Consider the following 26,009-nt stretch of genomic DNA (forward strand, 5'->3'; position numbering starts at 1 on the left):
CATTCTACATATGCTGTATCTGTATCACACAACTGCAGAAAGGACATTGTTCATCATCACACTCTTTGGTGTTTAGAATAATTTATAATCACACTCTCTGGTGTCACCCAAATGAGGATGGGTTCCCTTTTGAGTTTGGTTCCTCTCAAGGTTTCTTCCTTATACCATCTAAGGGAGTTTTTCCTTGCCACAGTCGCCTTAGACTTGCTCACTGTGGATGATTTTGTCTAACATCTAGGGGTTTTTTGTTTCTTTGTTTTCTTAGTTTTGTAAAGCTGCTTTGAGACAATGTCCATTGTTAAAAGCGCTATACAAATAAAATTGAATTGAATTGAAAGTTCTGATACCAAAAATGTGTGTGTGGTTGGGGGGAATGTTTGGGGCACAATCTTTTAGGTTGATTCTTAGACAAAGAATAGATCTGATTTGTAGAAACTGAAAGAACTATTTAGTTTCTAGTCCATACTTCCAGATATCGGAATGATGAATGATGTCAGAGTGTTGTTTTGACATATGTGTTTAGGGTAGGTCATGTCTTATTCTAGCAGTGTTTGAGATGTTTGTTCTCTTCAGAGTGTTTGTGAAGTCAGGGCTGTGCCATATGGGAGTGTGTATGGTTAGGTGGAGTGTTGAATTTATAGTTTTATAAAAAAAAATTCCATCAAGCTGTTAAAGCTGCTGCAGTTGTTGGGCTTTTGAAGTAGGGGTAGTGTTTGCTAGCTGTGCTGAGATTCCTAACTGATTTCTAACTCTAGCATTGTGGCTGTTCAATCTCTAACCATAACTCATTTCATTAGAACTGATTAGATTTTATCCATTTGATTATACATTGGAGTTAATGAGGTAATTTTGTTTGGGGCATCAAGTCCTCCATGATATCTAGGTCTTTGTGAGGTGCTTAATTTGACTTGGGGAGGGTTTTTTTTCATATAATTTAATTTGTGATCCTGGAATTGATTGATATGAAGCAGCAAAAGGTTGAGCATGGATCATTGAATATAAATAATTCATAAGTAATATGGTATTCTAACGTGTTCTAAGACCTCTACATACAGTAAAGACAGTCAAACTGTACTGTGCAAACATCTTGAGAGAAATCATTAGAGTTACTGATTTACTCAACAGCCAACAGCTTTTGACATACGCCGCACCCTTGCGGAATTTAAACAAGCTCGTCAGTAGCTTAGTGTAGTAGCTAATTATGGAAAACAGTGGCATTTTTTCAAACTATAAAGGATTTCTCACATCACCTTCACCAACACCTGTCAACTTCAACTAGGATGGCATCATAGTCAATAGGATGCCATGTGTTTTTGGTGTGTGTTGCAGATCTGCTGTAATGTTTTGAGCTAAAGTCTACTATCAGCGGTGACACAGAGATGCTGTTTCTGTAGGTTTGTTACACAGTGTTAGATCACACCTTAAATTAGCAGTGTTCCAGGTGTTCATATCAGCATCTGGCATCTCTACATTTCAGCGACTAAAATGTAGTGAAATGGAAATAATTTGAATCTTAAATATAATTAGTCTGAAAAGTAATGTTCCTTGATAAATTGTCATTTTTTTATTCCTCGTGTTGAAGAAGTTCCAACAGACAAAATCACATTCTCCATCATCGCTGGTGTCGAACAGCTCCATGTTCGTTAAACGCTCCTCCAAAATAATGTGCACGAAAGTGTTCTGATGATCCATGGGAGCGTCTCAATCAGCTCCCTATTTCAGTAGTCAGGGCACTGATCAGGGAGTCGGCCATTTTAAGGTCTCTCTCTCTCTCTCTCTCTCTCTAAATCACAAAATCCTTCCATTTCACTGGAACGTTTGTGATCTAAAAAAATGCACCACAAAAATCAGAAAGCATCAATGCTCACTATATATTCCCTTAGCAGGAATGATGTCATGTTTTCTGAAGCCTCTCAGCTCAAATAAATAAACCGGACAAACTCTCAGCCAACTTCATCTGCACATTGTAAGTAGCTTGTTATCATTGTTGTGAACTTTATTTTTGACAGTCTGTATAGAGTTTGTTTAATCTTCTAAGTCTAATTACTTTTAAGTGTTTAATGATTTGGCTAGCTTATGATCCAGCTTGAAGTACCATGAAAGAAATATGTGTGATCAAGCTAACAAATTTATATGACATAAAATATAAATATTTGATAAGTTTAGGTTTTTACACTAGTGACTGATGAGAAAATTAGAATGTTGAAGGGAAATAAGTCATTAGTGTCCCAATATGTATTGAGCAAGGGTGCTTACTAGTGCCTGAACCAGTGTACACGATATGATGATTCACGACCAAAGGAGGTAGGGAGCTGATTGAGACGCAGCCCATGTTTGCCGCTAACACGTTGCTACTGTAGAGCAAGACCCATGGGCTGGGCGGGGCTCGGCGGGGCGGGGCGGGGGCATATATGCTGTATATAGCTTTCAATTGGACAAACACAAAATTAGCAAAGGATGACTCATCACAAATGAATAAATAAATAAATAAATAAATAAATAATAAACTGTTTGTTAATTTTATTTATTTATTTATTATTATTATTATTATTATTATTATTATTATTATTATTATTATTTAATTCTAGGTATACAGTAACCTATACTATAACTATAAGGTGTCTATAAGGAACACTAAGGAACGGGTGTTTTGATATCAGGACCACTTTCAAACGATTCGTAATCTTCGTCTGGACTTGCTGCACCTGTCTTACTTTCTTTCTCTCCCGCAATCACACACGTTTTCTGTCTCCAAGGCTCACACTCCCTCTATCTTCCACTCACTCTCACGCGCGCATGTTCTCTTTCCTCCTATCTCCAACACGTGCGCGCATTCTCTCTCTCTCTCTCTCTCTCTCTCTCTCTCAGTGTGTGTGTGTGTGTGTGTGTGTGTGTGTGTGTGATGAGTTTGACGGCGTTGCAGCTGTGATGTGCTGACAGTATGAGATTCGCCTCGTTTGTGGCTCTGTGTATTATTAAGAGTTTTTTTTTAAAAAACCCCAGCATGGGGAACTTTCAGTAAACCTGTGTAACTCTGCGCTCTGCCGTCAGAGAGGCGCGTGCGTCTGATTCGAAGCGCTCGGACTCTGGAGCGGCTCCAGTCTGTTTCCAATCTGAAGCCAATCGGACTTCAGCCGGTGTCGTGATTATATATGAGCGGAACATATATGAGTCGGGATTAGAGATCGTCATTAAAGGCACAGAGAATGGACCTGACGGGCTTGTACTTCATGCAGCTGCTGTTCTCAGGTGAGTGACTTGAGCGATTGCTGTAGAAAATAACCGCGATATGAACAAAGTCCAGCTCCTGAAAGACGCAAACACACCGTATACTTGTTGTTTGTTCATGTGATGGCGAGCTGCACCACTAATGTTAATATCAACACAAATATTACTGAACTCGTCTATTTACAAACAAAAATAAATATCTTTTTTTTTTTTGCAAATGAGATTTAAATATGTCAGAGGGCTTAAGGGAGGGAATTTATTAGAAAAACAAGTTTGTGATAGACAGAAAGACATACATACACTGCCGGTAGGTGGATCATTTAATGACAGTAATAATAATCATGAGTTAATATAGATAGATAGATAGATAGATAGATAGATAGATAGATAGAAAGACAGACCATAACAATAACAACAGCAACAACAACAATAATAATAATAATAATAATAATAATAATAATAATAATAATAATAATAATGAGTTGGTTTACAATAACAGGTATAATAGATAGATAGAGTCATATCCAGAATTATTGGCACCCTTAATGATTTCTTTCTATCTGATTTGATAATATACAGGAAACACATTTTGTGACCCACCTTCGTGTTATATAGATAGATAGATAGATAGATAGATAGATAGATAGATAGATAGATAGATAGATAGATAGAAAGAAAAGCTAATCATTTAGTAGATAGATATAATCGACCGATATAGGTGAGTCCAACATTTTTGGCATCCTCCTTGATTTCTGATTTGCTTATATAAGTTATATATAAGTTTTGCCATATCATATATAATCAAATCAGAAATCAATGAGGATGCCAAATGTTTTGTGTGTATATATGTATATATATATATATATATTTATATAGTGAGTTGATTGAGTTGATGGACAGATAGCTATAACAGATACATAGACTCCAGAATACTGAGTAATGTTTTGAGCTTATGCACACAGAGATGCTGTATAGTTTTAACACAGTAGTATTTTTAGTGCAACATTTTTCCAGACAAGTTTTTTTTTAACAGTTTAAAAGCAGCTTCCTCTGCATATCACTGCTTTCAATTGATCAGCACTACTACCACAATTGATCTTCAGTAGGAATCATTCACAGCACTAAGCCTGTTTCTGTGATGTATAACATGATTGGAGACATTTGGTGAGGATCCTGAACCCAGCTCCATGGAGATCACTATAAGCCCATTAATATGCTTAGGTTTGTGCATATCCAATCCATAGGATTTCAGTAGAGTTAATTGAGAATGAGTGACTGAGATGGTCATTGTGAAACACTGATTTTTGTCTTCCCTTGTTGATTTCAATGCATGTTTGGGTTCATTTTCTTGTTGGAAGATGTGCGGTGGCATGCTTCATACAGGCAATAACATTTTGGATTGTGGGTTAAAACTTCAGAACATTTGATACCATCAGCCCTTTTTCAAGAGCTCCTGTCCACTAGCTGCAAAATAGCATCAATGACATTTTAAAGTAAGTCTGGGACCTCTTCTTCACATTTTTTTGGTGAACAGTGTTTGGGGGTTGTTGGGGGGTAGTGAGGAGTGGTAAATGTGCTGATGGTGTTCATGGCCAAAACAATCTGACAACACTACCTGATTTCAGATGTAGTTGTTCTAATGATGCTTGGTGTTGTTAGATGCTGTGTTTACTCATCTACAATGACATGAAAAGGATAAGCGCTTCTTTCCTGCATTCTTTTCAAACAGCTTGTTGTTATTTGTAGCAGCTGACTTTGAAACTTTGAAACAAAAGCAAGAATCAGCTAAACTGTACAAACCTGACTGACATTATTACACACACATGGTTTCACAAAACTATATTTTATTGCAACAGAAAAATAATTGATAAAAGAAAAGCTGGAACTTAGTGTTTATTAAACATATTACACTGAGATAGGTGAATCTCATTATCAGTCAGTCCTCATTTTGGGGATCTGTAATTGATGAGCCTTCCTGGTTTGCCAGAATGGCAAAGGAAGTATTTTTTCAGAATAGTTATGGGTCCAAGACTTTTTGGACTTCGTATTAAGGTTTGATTGTTTTTGCTGGTGCTTTTTAACCAAATGTTACTTATATGCTTTTACCAAACATATGCAGATCAAACATCACATGTTAACCGTAGGTTTTGAAGACTGTTTAGTTTTCCTTATGGATGTAATGGATGGCAAATTTCCACAATGGATTGTGAATTTGCCTTTGGGCTGAATAAAGTATCTATCTATCTATCTATCTATCTATCTATCTATCTATCTATCTATCTATCTATCTATCTATCTATCTATCTATCTATCTATCTATCTATCTATCTATCTATCTATCTATCAAAGCGATTTCACATGTGCAAACTTATGATTAATGAATAATTCTGTACTGGTTTTATAAAAGCCTTTAAGGTTTGTTATTATTCTTGTTTTTTTTATTTTTTATCTGATTTACTAGCAAATTCCCTATCTAGGTCAATGACAGTAATAATAATGATGAGGATAGATAGATAGATAGATAGATAGATAGATAGATAGATAGATAGATAGATAGATAGATAGATAGATAGATAGACCATTGTCTAAGTTAGTGAATGTCTTTGGCTTCTCTATACATAAAAGTCATAAAACACATATTACATCCATACAAAGCATTTTGTAGTGTGAATCAGTAGTCGGCCAGCATCACAATAGTGTACTCAGTATTCAAATCTCTTACCTATAGCCATTTAACACCTGGACAATGTGTTGAACAAAGAGACTTTTATATATGTCCCTTCTGGTCCTTGGAATGTAAAAACGTCAGCCATATGGGAGCAGCTGAAACTCCAAAGGGCTGAGAGGAATCTTAAATTATACACACAGCTTTCCTGTGCATATTGCAATAAAAAGTCACTCAGCTGTTTCTGATCACCTTTATTATAAGGGGAAACTTTGAATGTCACTGTGGTAATAATGTCCAAATAAATCGTGAACATGCCCTTGAGTAGGTGTCCAATAAACAAATTCGCTCATAAATCAGCCATATTGAGTGTTAATTGGCTAAAAGGTTTAATAAGGTATGTTCGACCAGTATTTAAGCTGTGTCCCAAATGGCATACTATACAGTAAGTTTTTTCCTAGTTTATGGCAAATGCTCATAATGAGACGCCATTAACTTAAGCAGAATACAGTGCATTTTTAAAATGTTGGAATAAATCCACAACGTGAGCTAATTTATCTTGACAATTTTTTCACATCGAACGTCACCTACCGCCCATGGTAGCCCCGCCCCTCTTCCATTATGTAAGAAAAGCTGTGAACATTTAGTGCATGAAGTGTCCTTTTTGTTGGAATTTTCAGTCTGAACACACTATTAATACTACATATTGGGACAGGATAGTCTATAAGTATGCAATTTGGGACACACATTTTGGCCTTTAGTGTTACTAGTTTTGCTTACATTTATCACACTTGATATAGTGTGTCTATGTAAAGTGTAGGGAATTTTACTGTGGTATTCATGAAAATCTAGTTTGGTCAGAAAAACATGTGTGTCCTATAAATTTATGGATATGGAGGCATACCATATACCATATACATTTTAAATTATACAACTTGCATTAAGTTACCACTAGGCTTCTGAGATCATGTACAATATGACATCATTCTTTCATGCCCCCTGGTGTTGGAGATGCTGAGGAAGCTAAAAAGGGGCGTGGCCAGATATATAAACGTAACAGATGCTGTGCACACGTTTCGTTATTATTTCATTATTAAAAAAAGCAGAAAGTTACAGATAGTTAATGCAATTTACTCAGATTTTATTTATTATTAATTAACCATTAACATGGTGCCAAATTAACAATTCAACGAAACTAACAATTCCAAAATCGAAAGTGGGACTAGCTAATAACCTAACCTGTTTTTTGCTCTAGTGAACCTCGTTTGAAAACTGAAAAAATATATAAAGGAGTCTTGAGATACAACACAGTGATTCCTTTTTATTCTCAAATGAATCCCACATTTACATTTTGCAAGGGAAGAAGAGAAGTTTCATGGACAAGTAAAGCTAAGACGCATCAGAGACAGATGTTTTGTTGCTCTGCTCTAGCAGAGGTTATTAAGGTTCCTACTAGATACAAAAAAGGCTAAAAGCAAACACGTATATGGCAGATAAGGCACAATTGATTTTTTATCGATCCTAAAGCTGCAGACAAGGCGTTTTCTGACAGACATTTAAATAGTAGCCATTATGATAATAATCTATCAATGATTTCCCGACACTACTGTCAATCAACCCGAGATTTCTGTGAGATTTCTGCGATCCTATATACAGTATATCATATTTAAACTCTTATTTTCTTCTTATTTATTAATTGCATGTATGAATTTAATAAAAGCTTTAAGATTAATAACTTAAAAGAAAGCAAATCCATAAATAAGGACAAATAAGACTAGCTGTTCAATTAGGACAGAAGTAATGGCACCCTGTAAAAGGAGGGCATGTTAATTGCTTGAATGTTTGACTATTGTTATTGTTTGTGCACATAGGGGCCTGTAGACTGTATGGTTTTTCAGGAAAGCCTCCAGTAATTGCATACTAACATCATTTTGATTTAAAACATACAGAGAAAATCTTAGAATATTTTGTTTGTTAGAGTGAAATACACCCTTAAAAAATAATCCTGTCCATTAAAGACTAAAGTGGGCTTCCTCAGTTGCATACGAATCCTCATCAAAAATCCACAATGCTTTCTGATTGAAGTAGATTTTTGACCTTTACACGGGACAAGACAGTGACCTTACATGACATCTCAGGAGGTTGCACTTTATTTCCCTCACCAAAATCTGTCTGTCACTTGGCCAACAGTGATTGATTTGAACTGCATTTAATCAGTGTGATCCAAAACGCTTCAGAAGTAGATCAGTCTACGAAATAGGCGGAAAAAATCAAACAAAAAAAAAGGACAACACTGGCCGAAGACCAACATATGTGTTCTGGTGTTGTGAAGGACATATTGTGGTGGAATTTTTGGTATTTTTTTAAATCAATTTGTCAAAACAGCTTTCATTCTGTTATTACCTACATGGAAAAATATCCACTATACATACGGTGCCAGGATGAATTTTTAGATAAGAGTATAATGGTAAGGTTTAATTACATCCATCTACAATGAGGCTAAGCATCTAATATGAAAAATAAAAAAAATAAAATAACTGTAACGCTTTGTTTTTCTTTACCACAGTGCTGTTGAAGTCCCAAATCTGATTGTCAGAAGGTGTTGACTCATTTCCTATAACAGCAGCTCTGACAGTTGGGCCTGCTATAATCAACTTCAAGAGAGAGAAAGAAGAGAGAGTGTATTGAGAAAATGACTGGTTAAAGCTGTTAGAAAGTTATAAGAGTGATAACAGGAACTAACTTGTAGATGTTTCACAACATCGAATATAACTATTTTATAAATGTAAGAAAAAGGTATATGCCATTCGTCTTAAAAGTATAATCATTAGCAAATTACTCTGGTTTTTACCAGTATGGTGGTTTTCTATTCAAAATAAATTGGGGCAGTGGTAGTTCAAGTGATTAAGGCTCTGGGTTGTTGATTGGAAGATCAGGGTTTATGCTGTTGGGCCCTTGAGCAAAGCCCCCAACCCCTGCTACTCCTGTGGTACTGCAGGAGTGACCCTGTGCTCTGACCCCAAACCTCCAAGGATGGGGTCAAAAGAATTTCACTGTGCAGTAATGTATATGTGACAAATAAAGGCTACTTGCTACTTACGTATTTAAATGAGTCGGGCTTTCAGTGCGAGACGTTTTCCCCTCTGTTGGATAACCTTACACAGAATTTTAGTAGTTGTAAATAACACCTTTAAATTTTAGATACTTATGAACAAGCACTTGGAGCACCTCTCAGAGCAGAAAAGGTTTGGATATCACCATTTACCCTGAAGATACAAACACTTGTGTTTAAAAAAAAATAAAAATAAATAAATTCCACCACTGTGGAATGTGACATGACAAAGACATTCAGTGCGGAACATGGGCACTATTCTGTTTTTTGGCCTTTGGTTAAAAGAGTGAAGAAGAATAAACCACTTCAGGGTGTGTTGTTGGAGAAAAATAATTGACGTCAGGGTCGGGATGATTTTTCTATAACTGCCTACTCCAAGTGTCTTATTGTTCATGTGATATTTAATACAGAAAAAAATGTGAGTTTCACTAAATCAAAAACCTTTATATGACTGTCATGTTCATGACATTTGTACTTCTGTGGGTGTGCAGCAAGTCAAGTGAAGTCTATTCATATAAAACAACTTTTACTGAACATCCCGCTGTAGCTGAAATTAACCTGGATGTAACCTGTTGCCTGGGCCATCTCTAAGTGCATATGTAGTGAATGAATATCTGTACGTGAACTGAGAATAGATAGGACACTCTAAAAGGTGTTCTTCACCCTTAACAACATAGATATAGACTTGGTATAATTAGCCTTGCAAGTTGATGCTGTGGCAGGAAGTATTAAACACAGGAATGCCAATAAGTGTGAATCTGGGTAATATATCTTAGTAATGAATTATTCATTTCCACTGACTTATTCCCTCCTTATTTTCATTAATAGTATAAATAAAAAATGGTGCTTATAATATCCTAGGCTTTGCTCTATGGTCTGTAATTGCACCCCTGAGTGCAGGTATGTCCCTCAGCAGTGATGCAAAGATTTTATGAACCTTTTGCTAGGAGTTCTTTAGTGAATTTCAGTGAAGACACGAAAGAAGGGGTTTCCTTTGGACAGGTTTCAAACACTTTACTGTAGTTGCTGCGTGAGATGAAAATCCACAAATCTCTGCATGTCTCTGGTGTAGTAAGTTGCACTCATGGACAAGGTCATCATTTGCATTTTATCTTAACCTGGCAGGCATCCTCGCTTGTGATATTTTGTCAGTCACATTCTATCGATATATATCATTGATAGTGTAGCTCTTATAGTCCTTGGACCACTTACTTCAATGACGTTTGTGATCAATCCAACTAAACGGTTTGAACTAAACAAAGGAAACCAAAGAAAGAGCTTATTTTTAGCTCGTTTTCACAGGGCTCAGCTTGAGAAGTTGGATTAAAGTTAATGCCTACCTAATATAGGATTTAATTCAATTTGTCTTGAGGTAATTCCATTGTCAGCAGAGAAGACAGACAGGCAGCCACTTCCCCTCCAATTAGCTGAGCCAGGGGTCGATTTGTGCTCAAGGAACCTGTGAAGTAGAAACTCTATCAGTGTCCATTATCCAAAGAAATGACTGTCACATGTTAATTCTGACCTTGTTATTTCATTATTGTTATTGACAACCCGACTACAGCAATATTGATTGCTTTTTCTCCCAGCTTCTTGCAGCAGTGTAGCCTGCAGTGTATATATCACATCGTTATTGATACCCCCTTATTCAGAGAAGGAAACACCTAAATATGACAATTAAGAAAGTGTGAGATCTTGCTGTAGGGGAAATGCATTCATTTAAAAAAAATAATAAAATAAAATAAGGCAGACTGTAATGGCTGTGCCATGTAATGCTTTATCCACTCTGACTAAAATGTGACAAGATTTATTAGATTACTGGCAAAGATTTTGCTTGTAGTACCATTGTCCAATACCTTGCTTGTGTTTGTAAACGTATAATTAAATATGTAGAGTAAAATAAGCCAATAGGTTTTTAAAGATAGGTGGAGTTTGTTTCCGTTTAATTGGAATGAAATCTTTAAATGTGGCTTTTCACTTTACTGGGTAACCACAGTTTAAAAAACGTCTGGTTGAGATACAAACATACAAGGGAACCTCGGCATACAAATGAATTTTCACCGTAAGAATTGAAATTTTGCAAGAAATTTTCAGCGGCATACAAAGCACTTTCGGCATACGAACAAACTGAACTGAACGCCGGCTAAGTTGCGCGTACGTCCGGGAGCCGGGAGCCAAGTGACGCAAACCGAAGCAAGTTTACAAATTTTATTTTCAGTCAGTGAAAGCTGTTTCAAAAGAGTTAACCCAGTTGACAGATTGCTGGCATGGGTGGTTTGTTATATTTTTAGCCCAAGCTTGGTGGCACAGTTTCCTGTGAGGACCCTTGACATGGAATGCTTGGCTTGGGTCAGTTCATCGTAAGCAGCCATACAGTTTACATACTGTCAGAAGCACACAATTGTAACAGATGTGTTTGTATTCAGTAGCACTACTTATTTCTCCTAACTGGAAATAAGAGGCTCAAACACTGTTCCAGTATGACAATGCTCCTGTGCATAAAGCGAGCTCCATGAAGACATAGTTTGTTAAGGTTGGAGTGGAAGAACTCGAGTTTCCTGCACAGAGCCCTGACTCTGACTCAACACCTTTGGGATGAACTGGAACACTGACTGCATCCCAGACCTCCTCACTCTTACAACATCAGTGTCTGATCTCACTAATGCTGTTGTAACTGAATGATCACAAATTCCCACAGCCACGCTTCAACATCTAGTGGGAAGCCTTCCCAGAAGATTGGAGCTTATTATAACAGCAAAGGGGGAATAAATCTGAAGCAAGCATGTATGAGGATTTTCCCAGACTGCCAAACGTATATTACCTTTACATTTTTGACAGACTTGTAGGCTCAATGTTTACTTGTATGCTCAATTATTATAAATAAAATGAAATGAAATTGTATTAATTGGTATCAATATCATATGTACAACAATAAATCAACAGATGATTTAAAAAAAAAGTATAATTACCTACATGTATATGTGTATTTGTACATGTATTTTTCATTTTATTCAAAGGGATTGCTGCTTATATTCAAAAATCTGAAATATAGTTTGCATTTGAGTAGAGTTTTTCTCATCCAATACAGCATTTCCACAGTGGTTACCCACCAGATCCGCGCTGGAGAATTCACAGCTGGGAAACGCAGTCCGTGCATTGATCTTATCTGCATGACAAATGTGCAGTGGAACTCATCATGACAGACCTCCAAACGCTGCATGATATAAAACTAAATGCACTCACATAAAGTAGGCCTTTCTTGGTTTCTAATTATTTGTCAACCTACTATAGTTCATCATAGTCACAACATGGCCATTTCTTCTTAAACAGCTAGTCTAACTTTACGGTGAATGGGAGTGTGTTGAATATTAATGGCACCCTCTGCAAGGATAAGACATGTTTCTTGGTTGGATCCAGGGATCGTTTTTTTTTTTTTTTTTCCTTCATCAAATGAGTGATAAGAAGACAATCCTAGGTGAGATATATGACAAAGGAAAAGGATTTTGCAAAAATTTCCCCCCTCACTGATAACATGACTGACAGTGATCTCTGATAGCTTGGCAGGACTTATCTGTATTATTAAAAAAATCTGGGAATCAAAGTACCATCTGTGAGAGAAAAGAGCGTTGTCTTTTATAATACCATTATAAAGGCGTCATTGTCTTCACATTTTCGGCAGTGGATGGTGGATTGAGATCTGTATCTGCAGCTTAGAGCAATAGGGAGACCGATAGACAGAGAAAGAGAGAACGGTGTCGGCGAGTGTATTCTGTCTCCGGAAGGAAAGTGAAACAGAGATCGTTAATAATGAAGGGTGTATTACATGTGACAAGTTCTTCAAACGGCACAGCTATAAGAGTCACTACGCTGTTAGGAAACTATAACACGGATAAGATATCTACATGGATCAAGCTATGAATGTAAAACATTTATTATGCACAGTATGGGCTAATATTATGTTATAATTTTTTCCTTATTTTCTTTTCTTTATGAGTTTAATCATGCTTTAAACATGGGCTTATTATTCCTGAATTTTTAATTCTTTGAGTCTGCATGACTTTCACAGTTCACTGTTGATTTAGCCCAGCGAACTGATGCGTCTTACCGGTGGGGAGTACTTTCAGATATAATAGAGTTTGATCGTATTGTTTGCACTGACAGAGAGGTGTATTAAAAACCATAGGGAAGCATTGTGCAGCAATGTGTACTACCTAGCTCACACTGCCCCTTCTGTTCCCTTGCTATATCAGGGGCCTTTAAAAAAAATTTCCTGATGTTTAATTATAGATGCCTTAAACCTTGCTGTTGAGCAGGCTCTTTGCCATTCAACTAATGCCAGTCAGTTTGATGGCTTTGACCTTTCATCCTGACATTATTCAGTACTGCACACAATCATCTGCCTACAATATTAAACCATAATAGCTCCAAACAGTACATAATGTAGGGAGTTAGATGGAGTCACAGTTGAGAAACCTAAAAGGCCTTGGCCAGGATTAATCTTGGTGACAGGTCATTTAAAATGTTCACCGCGCAGCGGGTTGGAAATTACCGCTACAGACTGAAACAGTGCTTTCAAAAGTGCTGGCATTTGGTTGGGATGAAAGCCAAGCCTTTTCCCACCAGTTGAGAAATGCAGGGGATGCCTGCAGGATTTGAGAACTGTGGTGTCCTCGGTGAGTCTTAAAGTGGTCATTTAATTGACTGCTGATCGTTTTAAAAAAATTTCTATATGTGCAAGACGGAGAGAAATGAATGGTGGCCTGGAATAACCCTTTACATTGAAATAGTGATATTTTTAATAATACCTGAAGTTCTAAAATACGTTTAATACTGAAATAGAAAACTATTTTCTCCTGAACTGAAATACTGTATGTTTCTCTTTTACACATACAGCAAACTGTAGCATTAGCATTTTTAAATCCTCTGAAGTGAAGAGAGAAAATTATGTTTCAATCCAATTCCATTTGAATTAATTGACATAAACACACATTAAAATATAATAAATACACCACCAAATGTAATAAGTACAATTTAGAAATAATAAATCTGAGCATTTATAGAAGCCCTTTAACAGCTTATTCAGAAGTCCCACCCATCCAGATGTCAATCAATCTTAGTTATATTCAAACCCATTATTTTAAGAAGAGTAAATATATTCAGTAGACACTTATATCTGGTCTTTTTTTTTATATTTTCTCAGTTGAAATGACCTTGACCTGAATTAATATTTAAACAAACACCTCACTTCACTGTACACAGCATTTAATCTGTTTAGGAAACGCATTAGTGACACTTTATCAAAGATTAGAAGGAAATTGACTAATCATTTTGATCATCAGCATCATCCACTTCAGTCTGCCGCTGGAGTAATTCTTACTCATGACATTTGACAAACTGGAGGCTCACCGTTGCTCTTCACATGACTGATCACTGTTTGTCTCATACATCCGTGCTGAAATAATCAACGATTAACTCAGTGAGTTGTGTTCTGTTGGGTAAATTTCCCATTTTTTTAAAAAATTGGCATTCAAACATTACAACTTGTCTGCTGCCATCTCTACAGCGTGAGCAATGGTGCGTGTGGATCACGCATAATTTGACAGCTGGTATTTATACACATGTATCTAGCAAGCTAGCAATTAAAGCATCTTTAGGCAGAATGGTTTTACAGTCACATTTTGTTAAACCGTCTTTGTATAGGCAGATAGCATGGACAAGGTTAGAAAGTATGAAAAAATCAAAACATAAATACACTGCCATTCCAATCTGCTGGCGGAAAGGAAAAAAACTTAGGGGATATTTTCAATCATTGTAAACAAATGAATTATTTTATTGCAGCAAGTCTGACATAAAATTATCAGGACACTGTGTGAGTGTCACGGATCTGCGGGACTCTGTGACGTCACCACTCCCTAGTCACCTGAGTGCCGCCGGCGCACCTGCTGGCAATTAGCCAAAGTTAGTATTTAAAGGCCAAACTCGCCAGAATCAGCGGCGAGTATTAGCGTCTGTTTTTGAGTTTCACGTTATGCTTGATGCCTGCCTTTTTCCCTGCTTATCTAAGTTTTGTGGTTTGATGTGATTTCCTGAGTTTATTCCTTTCCCTTCAAGGACATTTCTGTGTTCTGGCCAAGAATAAATCACCCTTTGAGAGCATACCTGACCCGTCTGGTTCCTTCCCCAGCTGACTGTGACAGAATACTCGCCCCAACTGTAAGAAAGCAGTGGCCACTTACCTGGAGAATGTCAGTCCCACATGCCGGCGCACCTTCCCCACCGGACCCGCAGCCACCGCAAGCTGGACCGCCACCTGCTCCCAACCATTTCAGGGAACTGGCCATCTTGCTGCGGAAGACCATACAGGCCGCTGCGGCTCCTCCGGCTTGTCCCGTGGCCAAACTGGCGTTATACTCAGGGGAAGCATCGGAATGTGCTGGATTCCTTATGCAGTGTCAGCTCTATTTCCCTCAGCAGTTCCCCACTGACGCTGCAAAGATTCCGTTTATGATCCTTACTGTCAGGGGAGGCTCGACGCTGGGCGGAGGCGTTATGGACATCTGAGAGTCCCACCCTTGCCTCCCTGGACAGCTTCAAGTCGCAATTCAAGGCAGTCTTTGGCGCGAGCGCGTCCGCCATTTCGGTCCACGACGAGCTGTTTTCCCTGCGGCAGGGCAAGAGGACTGTCCGGGAGTATATGCTACGTTTCCGCTCGCTCGCAGCGTCTAGTGGGTGGACCGACACGGCGCTACTCGCGGCTTACCGGCGAGGCTTACGGCCCGAGGTCCGACGGCAGATGGCCATTTATGATGACTCCACCAGCCTTGAAGCCTTCATGCTGAAGGCACAGAGTGTGGCACGACATCTCACCACGGTCAGTGCTGAGGGACACTATACGTCTGACACCTCACCCCAAGAGGACTTTCCCGCATCAGAGCCCATGCAGACGGATGAATACCACCTCCCCACCAGCGAACGGCAACACTGTGTTCAGCGTGGACTCTGCCTCTACTGCGGGGAGGCCGGGCATTCCATCCCTACCTGTCCGGTCCAGTCCCAACGCCCAGCGATTAGTACTATCCAGTTGAACTCCTTAATGTTTAACCCCCGGTACCATGAGGCTACTCTGATTTCTGATTCTTGCCCTTATCCAGTGCAAGTACTTTTCGACTCTGGGGCCTCGGGAAACTTTATCTCCTCCCAGGATATGGCGGCCTGCCATATACCCCGACAGCCGAGTCCCAGGCATTATCAGATTACCACTATCCAAGGAAAACCGCTGGGTCAGGGACTGGTGAAGTGGATCTCGCCCGAACTCATTCTCCGTATTGGGGTGCTGCATGAAGAGACCTTGTCGTTCCTGGTGCTGGAGGATTCTCGGGTGGATATCATGCTGGGACGCCCCTGGCTGGCTCTTCACCAACCCAGCATCCGGTGGAGCGAAGGGAGCATCGACCAGTGGAGCAGCTACTGTCTACGGGCCTGTCTATGTGGCCTTCCAGTCACTAAACCTATGGACCTAGCCCTGGGATTGACCTCCATAGAGAGCCCCCAAAGCTGCCCTTCAGTGGATATCCCAACTGAATACCGGCACTTCAGGGACGTCTTCTGTAAGACTGCCGCCACTAAGCTACCTCCGCACCAGCCATGGGATTGCACGATAGAGCTCCAGCCTGATGCCAAAATGCCCAAAGGACACATCTACCCTCTGTCTGTCCCGGAACATAAAGCGATGGAGGAGTACATTCAGGAAGCATTACACCAAGGGTTTATACGCCCGTCTACCTCCCCGGCGGCGTCCAGTTTTTTCTTTGTGGCTAAGAAGGATGGGGGACTACGGCCCTGCATCAATTACAGGAAACTAAATGCCCAAACGGTGAAATTCGCCTACCCCTTACCTCTGGTCCCTGCGGCACTTGAAGAACTTCGAGGATTGAGCATCTTCACCAAGCTTGATCTCCGGAGCGCGTATAACCTGATCCCAATCCGCCGTGGCGATGAATGGAAAACAGCTTTCATCACCCCTGCCGGACATTATGAATATCGTGTCATGCCCTACGGTCTCGCCAACGCCCCCTCTGTTTTGCAGAACTTCATGAATGAGATTCTTCGGGACATGCTACATCGCTTCGTAGTGGTATACATAGATGACATCCTAATTTATTCCCCAAACCGCACTACACACGTCCATCATGTCCGGCAGGTGCTCGCTCATCTTCGACAACACCATCTTTTCCTTAAACTGGAGAAATGCGAGTTTCATCAGCTCTCAATACATTTCCTGGGATATGTTATATCCGCCAACGGCATTCGGATGGATCAAGCCAAAGTACAAGCCGTGAGGGAGTGGCCAAAGCCGCAAACGGTCAAGGAATTACAACGCTTTCTGGGGTTCGCAAACTTTTACCGTCGCTTCGTGGCAGGTTACAGCCAGCACACTGCCCCGCTTACTTCTCTTCTTCAAAACAGTCCCAAGAAACTTGACTGGACCACCGAAGCCGGAGACGCCTTCCAAGATCTGAAAGCCGCTTTCTGTTCCGCACCCACCTTAATACACCCCGATCCCACTTACCTGTTCATAGTAGAGGTAGACGCCTCCTCCGTGGGGGTCGGAGCAGTGTTATCTCAGCGCGGGGGCGACCCCGCGGTACTCCGTCCATGCGCTTTCTTCTCAAAGAAGTTATCCCCGGTGGAGCAAAATTACGATATTGGAAATCGTGAACTACTGGCAATCAAATTAGCCCTAGAGGAATGGCGGCACTGGCTCGAGGGTGCTAGACATCCGTTTGAAGTGATCACTGATCATAAAAACCTCCAATACCTCCGAGAAGCCAAGCGATTAAATCCGCGGCAAGCGCGTTGGGCTCTATTCTTCACAAGGTTTCAATTTACGGTTACCTACCGCCCGGAGCATAAAAATGTCAAAGCCGATGCTCTGTCACGTGTCCACACTCCAGAGCAGAAATTAGAAGAATCAAAGCCCATATTACCGCCTGAGCTCTTCGTCAGTCCCATTCTATGGTCCCTTAATGACGAGATCCATGCTGCCACCTCGGAGGAACCTGCTCCGCCGGGAAGCCCGAAGGGGAAAATTTACGTGCCCACATCCTGTCGTTTACGCTTGCTGGACTCATTGCACTCCTCTCCGGGCTCTGGGCATCCGGGCAGACAGAGAACCCTCTCACTCCTGAGGAACAGGTATTGGTGGCCGAACATGGCACGAGAAGTTGCACGTTTTGTGAAGGGATGCTCGGTCTGTGCCGTCATTTGCACGCCACGCCGGCTGCCAGAGGGCAAGCTCGTTCCACTCCTGATTCCTCATCGGCCCGGTCACAACTGGGAGTCGATTTCGTCACCGACTTGCCCTCGTCCGAAAATTACACCACTATTCTTGTCGTGGTAGACCGGTTCTCTAAGGCGTGTAAACTTATCCCGCTCCGAGGTTTACCTACCGCCTTAGAGACGGCTGAAGCTCTATTCCATCACATCTTCCGAAATTTTGGCATTCCAGAGGACATCGTATCTGACAGGGGACCCCAATTTACATCCAAGGTATGGCGAAGTTTCTTTAAGAAGTTAAATGTATCAATCAGTCTATCTTCTGGTTATCATCCCCAGACTAACGGCCAGTCGACTGGGAAGGATACGGTCCGGAGGAGAGGTCGTGGGTGAATAGTGAAGACATCCTCGATCCCGCGCTCCTCTCCGAATTCCATCAACGGCGACCGGACCGGCCCACTCCCAGAGGCCGGGGGCGGCCCCGTCGTCGAATCCGGACGTCTGGAGACGCCCTTGGGGAGGGGGGTACTGTCCCGGATCTGTGGGACTCTGTGACGTCACCACGCCCTAGTCACCTGAGTGCCAGGGCGCACCTGCTGGCAATTAGTCAAAGTTAGTATTTAAAGGCCAAACTCGCCAGAATCAGCGGCGAGTATTAGCGTCTGTTTTCGAGTTTCACGTTATGCTTGATGCCTGCCTTTTTCCCTGCTTATCTAAGTTTTGTAGTTTGACGTGATTTCCTGAGTTAATTCCTTTTCCCTTCAAGGATGTTTTTGTGTTCTGGCCAAGAATAAATCACCCTTTGAGAGCATACCTGACCCATCTGGTTCATTCCCCAGCTGACTGTGATAGTGAGATGTTTTTTCCTTTGTTAAGATAAACTTATACAGAATGGTTGTAGTTGAAGAAAACACCTTCAGATTTTAGATACTCATGAACAAGCACTTGGAGCATCTCAGAGAGCGGAAATAGTTTTGATATCAACATTTACTTTGAAAATAGAAACAATTGTGTGCACAAATACATTTTTTTTTACTTTTCTATGTAAATATTACATAGGCCAGGTAAAACAAGTAAGAGTTCTCAAAATTCTTAAAGCTCTGAGTGTCTACTTTCGTATGAGCCACACTGTAAAGTGTGACATGACAAAGAAATTCAATGCTGAACACAAAAAAACAGACATAAATTCTATTTTTTTGGCCTCTGGTAAAACGAGTTAAAGCAGAGGTATCTAAGTATGTTGTAGACACAATTCAGCACAATTGTTACCACAATTCAGCCTCAGCGACCTCCAGCATGTCTTCCCAGACCACCACACAAGCAAGAAATCGACTTGTTGTCTTGTGCTGCATAGCGACAGCATCTCATCAAATCAAATAGAGGGCTTTAGCAATTCCTCAGAGAACGTGGCAGTTTAACAAAAACAAACAAGACGTGTTTGGCAATGTCGAGCTGTGGTATTTGTTAGCATGATGAATGCTGGGAGGCTTATGTGTTTCCTCAAAAAAAAATCCTTCACAGGATGTTTCGGATTTATGCATCATTCCCAGGATCGTGTTTTTCCAGGTGGTCAGAGTGGTTAAAAAGTAGACTTTAAGCACAGTAAATCCTGGATTTTACCTGTGATGAACCCATGTCTCTGAAGTTTATAGCAAATGGCAGGACATCAGGGTCTCTATCTTAAATTAGGTATCAGAATTTCCTCAACTAGAAGCAGTCAGTTTTGCTGTCAGATGTACTCAGAGGTCAGTCTTCACTTCAGCTGCCTTTTTTCACACCCGGTCAGCTGGGGTTTGGGCCCTTAGCCGACTCTTTGCCTTTCTGCTGCCCTTATGATGAGTTGTTGTTTCCGTGAATCATCCTGACACAACCTCTTGCTCTGTCAGTCATACTCGAGCTGATCAACAGTTCATCTACCCCCTGTCCAGGACAACAATCTGATGTATTTTTCACCTGTTTGTTAAAGAAACAGACAGACAGGAAGTGCTTTCCTCTCTAGTTTTTCTCGTGTGAAATAGATGTGTGTGTGTATGTGTGTGTGTAGGGACACATACTCAAGCATTGATATGAAATGTCTGAGCATAAGAGCATGAGTGTGAGTGTGAATGAGAGGAACAGAAAGAAAATAAACTAATAGAAAACACTAAGTGGATGTCACTAGTAAAGCGGTGATGGATGTGCCTGTCTGATTTCATTGTAGTCACGACAGGGCATGTACGACAGCCAGGATGAATGAGCTCCTCACATATAACAGGTATTATATCTGTACGATACGCACGTATTATTTCCGTTTAATTTTTTCCCGCGTTTCTTTATTATCACTTCTTTTAATAAATACCAGTGCCGGTTCAATATCTTTGGCATTTAATTACAGCCGCCTGTGTAAATGTTTGCTCGTATTCTCAGGAAGGTAAATTTCATACCACTTGCAGAATCAAACATCATTTTATCAGCCAGTGCAGGCTGTAGGTATATATATATATATATATATATATATATACATTGTATGTGTTGCTGCTGCCGGATTAAGCTGAATAAAAGCTAAAGTCTGAGAGTGCTTCTCTTACTTCACTTTTATGAATGGGCTTTTAATGAAACAAATCAATAAAGCCAGTCCTCCAGTGTGATAAACTCTGCTTGGAAATGCTTTAGTCTTAGTGGTTTTCGACAGCTGAGCTGACCTCTGGGACTCCCAGGCCCTTGGAGAGATCCAGAAAATTGGCCCCAGTGACATAATTTAAACCCTACAACTCACTGAGGCACAATTTCCCTCAAGACACACACATAAAATCAAATACTTAAAAAAAATGTATACCTAATAAGCAGATGTGTTCATTTGTATATTCATGTGCAAAGTTCAGCTTTATTTAAAAAAAAAGTGTATTATTGAACATGTAAACCCTAAAACAATCAATGCCAATAAACAAAAACATGTATACAATATTCAAGTTAATGAGGTATACTTATTTAGTAGCTATTATATAATGCCAGATTTCACTCTCTGACTACTAAACACCTGTAAACCAGATCATTTAATGCAGTTATTCAATCAGCCAATCATGTGGCAGCAGCACAGTGCATAAAAACATGTAGTCACAGATCATGTTCTACATGTTCATATCAACATCAGAATTGGGAGAAAAAAAATTTTCTCAGTGGCTTTAACCATGGAATGGTTGTTGGTGTTCTGAATCTGTATTTCAGAAACGATTGATCTCCTGAGAATTTCACACTCCAGAGTTTGTGCTAAATGGTGCAAAAAAAAAAAAAACATCCAGTGAGTGGTACCTTCTTGATGAAAGAGGTCAGAGGAGAATGGCCAGACTGGTCGAGTTGAGGGGAATTCAAGGTTACTACCTTTAATTCCAGCACTCTTTACAACTGTGGTGAGCTGAAAGGCATCACAGAACATGCTCTGCATTCATGAGGAACAGCATGTCGAAGCATACTGTAAGATAACAGCAAAAGACTACATGAAGTTCCATTCCTGTCAGCCAAGAGCAAGAATCTGAGGCTACAGTGGGCACAGAATCACCCAAACTACACAAGTGAAGATTTGAAGAAAAAAAAGGGGGTGATGTTTTTCCAATCTTTCCAAACTGTCCAGTTTCAGTGAACTCTCAGATTTCACTTTTGGGCTGACAGGAGTGTGTACTTTTTGCAAACTACAGTACAGTGTGGCACAAAAACTGTTATATAACTCTAATACACAGTCACCTCACAATGCTGCCCAGAGCCAATATGAAGGCACTGGTCAGACTCAGATAATGTCTTTAAGTGCAGCAAGAGAACACTACAGGTTATAGCCGAAATATTAACCAGTGACTTCCTGCCTTTTTGTTGGTGGTGTAAACATGACGAACATGACTTCTTCACCAGAGACATGATGGAAAGTGGATAAAGTAGTACATAGCTGTCCCTTAAAGATGAAGCTTGTCACCTTTTTTTACATAGTCTGTGTTATGGCAATTCATTTGCTAGTCATATGCCTGAGGTAAATTTTGTTAAGTAAATCAGTTACCACTGATTAGCCTAGGTAATTGGACTTCCATGAATTCCATAATATGGAATTAGCCATGTGTTGGAGCTTTCACTTCCCCAGTGGGCTAGCTAATTAATTAAAAAAGATAGCCACTGTGACACAACCCACTAACAACGACCTAAGCTGAACACCATCAATACCTCAGAATAAAACACAACACAAATTCCACACTTAACTTTTAAACTTAACGATAATATCAGCCAACAACAAAAGCTAGCAAATTCTAACTTTAAACTTACTGCTAAATGAAAAAGGTTTCTATCTTTGTAACTCATGTTAACTTTCGAAGTTAGTCCACATTATAAATCAGTCTTCTATATTCACAAGGTGAAATTTATGTATGGATGAAATAATTTAGTTAGCTACCATGACAAAGCTAACTAGCTACCTATGTAGCATTACTAATAGCATGATAACAATGTGTAAGTTCAGTTTGGCTCTAATTTGTCTCTGTTTTTGGGAAATATTTAAAGCTTCATGTCGTTGGGTGATATGCAAAATACCTAGCTTATGCTATGTTAAGAAATATTGCTACTTTAGCATTGCTATGTTTAAATCAGTGTTTCTTTATCAGTGTTTCAATCGAACATCTTCAACATAAATGTGGAAACAATGATTTATCTTTTTTCCTTTACCCATATGGCTAAAAGACAAGCCGGCCTTGCATGTCCCAAAAGCTGACATCAGTCATCACATCACATATTCTAAGACCTCTTTAATGATAAGAATAAAGAATAAAGGGACAACGGAAGTTTCTTCTTTTAAACCTCAAAGGCACTTTGCTGCTGCTTTCAGGCGTTTTTTTCTTTTCTTTTTTTTTTTGAAACTATATCATGATGCAATCCAGTAGGGAGAAGTGACACTTCGGTCTAATTCATCCTCAGCTGAAATTCTAAAATTAGTAAAGATGAGATGATGGTGCAACAAGGATTTTGCGTACAAGCTGGTTTTTCCAGAGTACCAGGAAACAAAGCATTAGTGGAGCAGTAGACAGGAACCGGCTGGAGGGCACCTGTCTCACTGAGGCACTGTGGATTTACAGCTGCTGCTCTGCTGGAGAAAGCCTGCCACCTCTCGTGATTAATTATTGCAAGCAGTAGCAAAAAAGAAGAGCACTACTTACTAATGCCATACACACACAGCACTCGTTTTCAATTCCCGTGTATTTAATTTTAAGACACGTGCGACTGAGTGTTTATTTGCCATTTCCTTGTCCTGGCTATGTCTTTCTATCAAAACCAATTGATATGTCCACAAAAGCCACAGTGAGGCAGTAGTTTGTCTTAAAGAACAGAATGTATAAGACTTAAGAATTAATATCAAGTGTAAACAAGTTTGAGTAAAAGTTCGCATTTTCTCCTTAGGGGGAAAAATAGGACGATAAAGTAACTTTTAGTGTGGTACGTTTCACAGATGCTTCCTCATTATGACAAGCAACAATTAGATTTCCTTTAATGAATTGCGTTTTGTGTCCTACAATCAGCTTTTGAATCCTCTCAGCGGTAATATTTACACCACACCTCACCTGCCCAGCATGTTATGTTTTATATAGCTGTTCTAACTCTAGCAGATTGCTTGGCAAATCTTCCCCATTCTTCTTGACATATCCGTTATAACTCTGCCAGATGTCTTCTGCCTTTTGAAGACCAGGAGATTCATGGCAAAACTTCCTTTCTCATAATATTTTTTTCTCTGTTGGTTTTGCATTACATGCTGGATTCTTGCCTTGTGACAGAATACAGCTTTCGTTACTCAAGATCAATTTGGAACTCTGTGTTTTTGTAAATGAAATTGAAACACAGCCGTTCTGGTTCATGTAGGTTGCATCCAATTTTGGTTCAAAATGAAAATAGGAAAAACAAAGAACATATGAAACAGGAAATGATTCCCTCCCCCAAATAAATAATTAGTTATAAAAAATAATCATGAAACCAAATGCAAAAACCACTAAAGTCCACTAGTTATAAAAAATAATACGATAAAGATGGGATCAATATACTGTATTCAGAAATAAATTTGAAGTAATTTAAATCTGCCTCAATGTTATCCTTCTTTATATATTCCTCTCATTCTATATTTATAAAGAACATACAAATCCATGTTAGATGTATGCCAGGGACTAGCCGAAGACTTTAATCTACACCCTTCTCGTTTCTAGCCACCTAGTAATTGCTGATACACATCAGGGTCAAGATCATTCATTCTGTACACCACTGATAAAATGGCAGGTTTTTGTGATGTAAAAAAATTAAAACCAAGATAAATCATGTTAGAACTTTTTCTACCCCTTATTGTGAATGTGAAATTACAGCATTTAAAAATTACATTTCACTTAATTTAATTCAATCAGAAATCTTTTCACTGAAAACATGAAAAGTAAAAATAATAATAATTAAAAAAATAATTAAAATAAAAACATATTAATAACCTAGTACATAAGTGTGCACAACCCTGAGCTAATACTTTTTCAAGGCACCTTTTGATTTTACGAGAGTTCTTCAGCGTGGCACATCTTTCTCCCAAACACATTCTAGATCCAGGAAATTATAATGACATCTCATGTGCACAGCCTGCTCTAGGTCACCCCACAGATTTTTTTTATATAGACTCAGGTCTGGGCTCTGGCTAGGTCTTTCAAAAACACTGATCTTCTTTTGATTAAGCTATTCCTTTGTTGATTTGGATAGATGCTTTGGTTCATTGTCTTGCTAAAAGGTGAAATTCCTTTTCATCTTTAGCTTTCTAGCAGACACCTGAAGGTTTTTTTTTTTCTGAATCCCTCTACTTTGCTAAAAAAAATAAAAGTTAAAAGATAAAAGTTCTGGCTGAAGAAAAGTAGCCTCAAAGCATGATGCTACCACCACCATGCTGCACCGTGGATATGGTGATGCTTTGGTCAGGTGATTTTGGTGATGCATGATGTTAACATACCTTGGGGATTTGTCTCATCAGACATAACACATAGTTTGGGGTGTTTAAATCGAGCTTTTGTTCTGCTTCCACCTAGCCATCCTACCCAACAGACCAGACGTCAAGAATATGAGAAATATGTTGTCACATGCAGAGAATAATCAGTACTTGTCAGATATTCCTAGAGTTTCTTTAATATTGCTGTAGGTCTCTTGGCAGCCTCCCTGGTAAGCTTTTGTCTTGTCCTTTAATACATTTTGGAGGGATGTCCTTTTCTCCCTTTCTGATGCCACTGTGATGCTCCATTTTCTCTGATGATTTGATGGCCAACCCTGTGATGGACTGGTGACCTGTCCAGGGTGTACCCCTGCCTTTCGCCCAATGTGTGCTGGGATAGGCTCCAGCAGATCCCTGTGACCGTAATTAGGAATAAAGCGGGTATAGACAATGGATGGATTTGATGGCCTTTACAGAGCTCCATGCTACATCTAATGTTTTGTAAAAAAAAATCTTTTATACCCCTATCCTGATAGATGCCTTTCAACAAGTGAGATAATGAATAAATACAATGTACACAAACAATTTCTCTTTTTAAATTCAAAACCTAACTTTTGCACTAAACTCTATTATCCCTTCACCTGTTGAACATATCCTATTTCAGTATCCGTGTGTATTTTCTATTAATAAGAGCCCCAAAAGCCTGCAGCAGGTATTACATTTATTTTAAACTCCAATGATCTAACGCAAAATGCTATCAGTGCTATCCTATTAGTAAG

The 26,009-nt window shown here is 39.5% G+C and overlaps 1 protein-coding gene across 1 annotated transcript in view; it reads left to right on the forward strand.

The window, feature by feature from the left end:
* The first annotated feature begins 2,908 nt into the window (after nucleotides 1–2,908).
* gfra4b (GDNF family receptor alpha 4b) overlaps nucleotides 2,909–26,009 on the forward strand; it is a 71,157-nt gene continuing 48,056 nt past the window's right edge. The window contains exon 1 of the mRNA XM_058407514.1: nucleotides 2,909–3,249. Coding sequence (XP_058263497.1) covers nucleotides 3,207–3,249 — 43 coding nt within the window. The 5' untranslated portion in view covers nucleotides 2,909–3,206. The remainder of the gene's footprint in view (nucleotides 3,250–26,009) is intronic.

Source organism: Hemibagrus wyckioides, linkage group LG14 (genome assembly GCF_019097595.1).
Source record: "Hemibagrus wyckioides isolate EC202008001 linkage group LG14, SWU_Hwy_1.0, whole genome shotgun sequence".
NCBI classification, from domain to species: Eukaryota; Metazoa; Chordata; class Actinopteri; order Siluriformes; family Bagridae; genus Hemibagrus; species Hemibagrus wyckioides.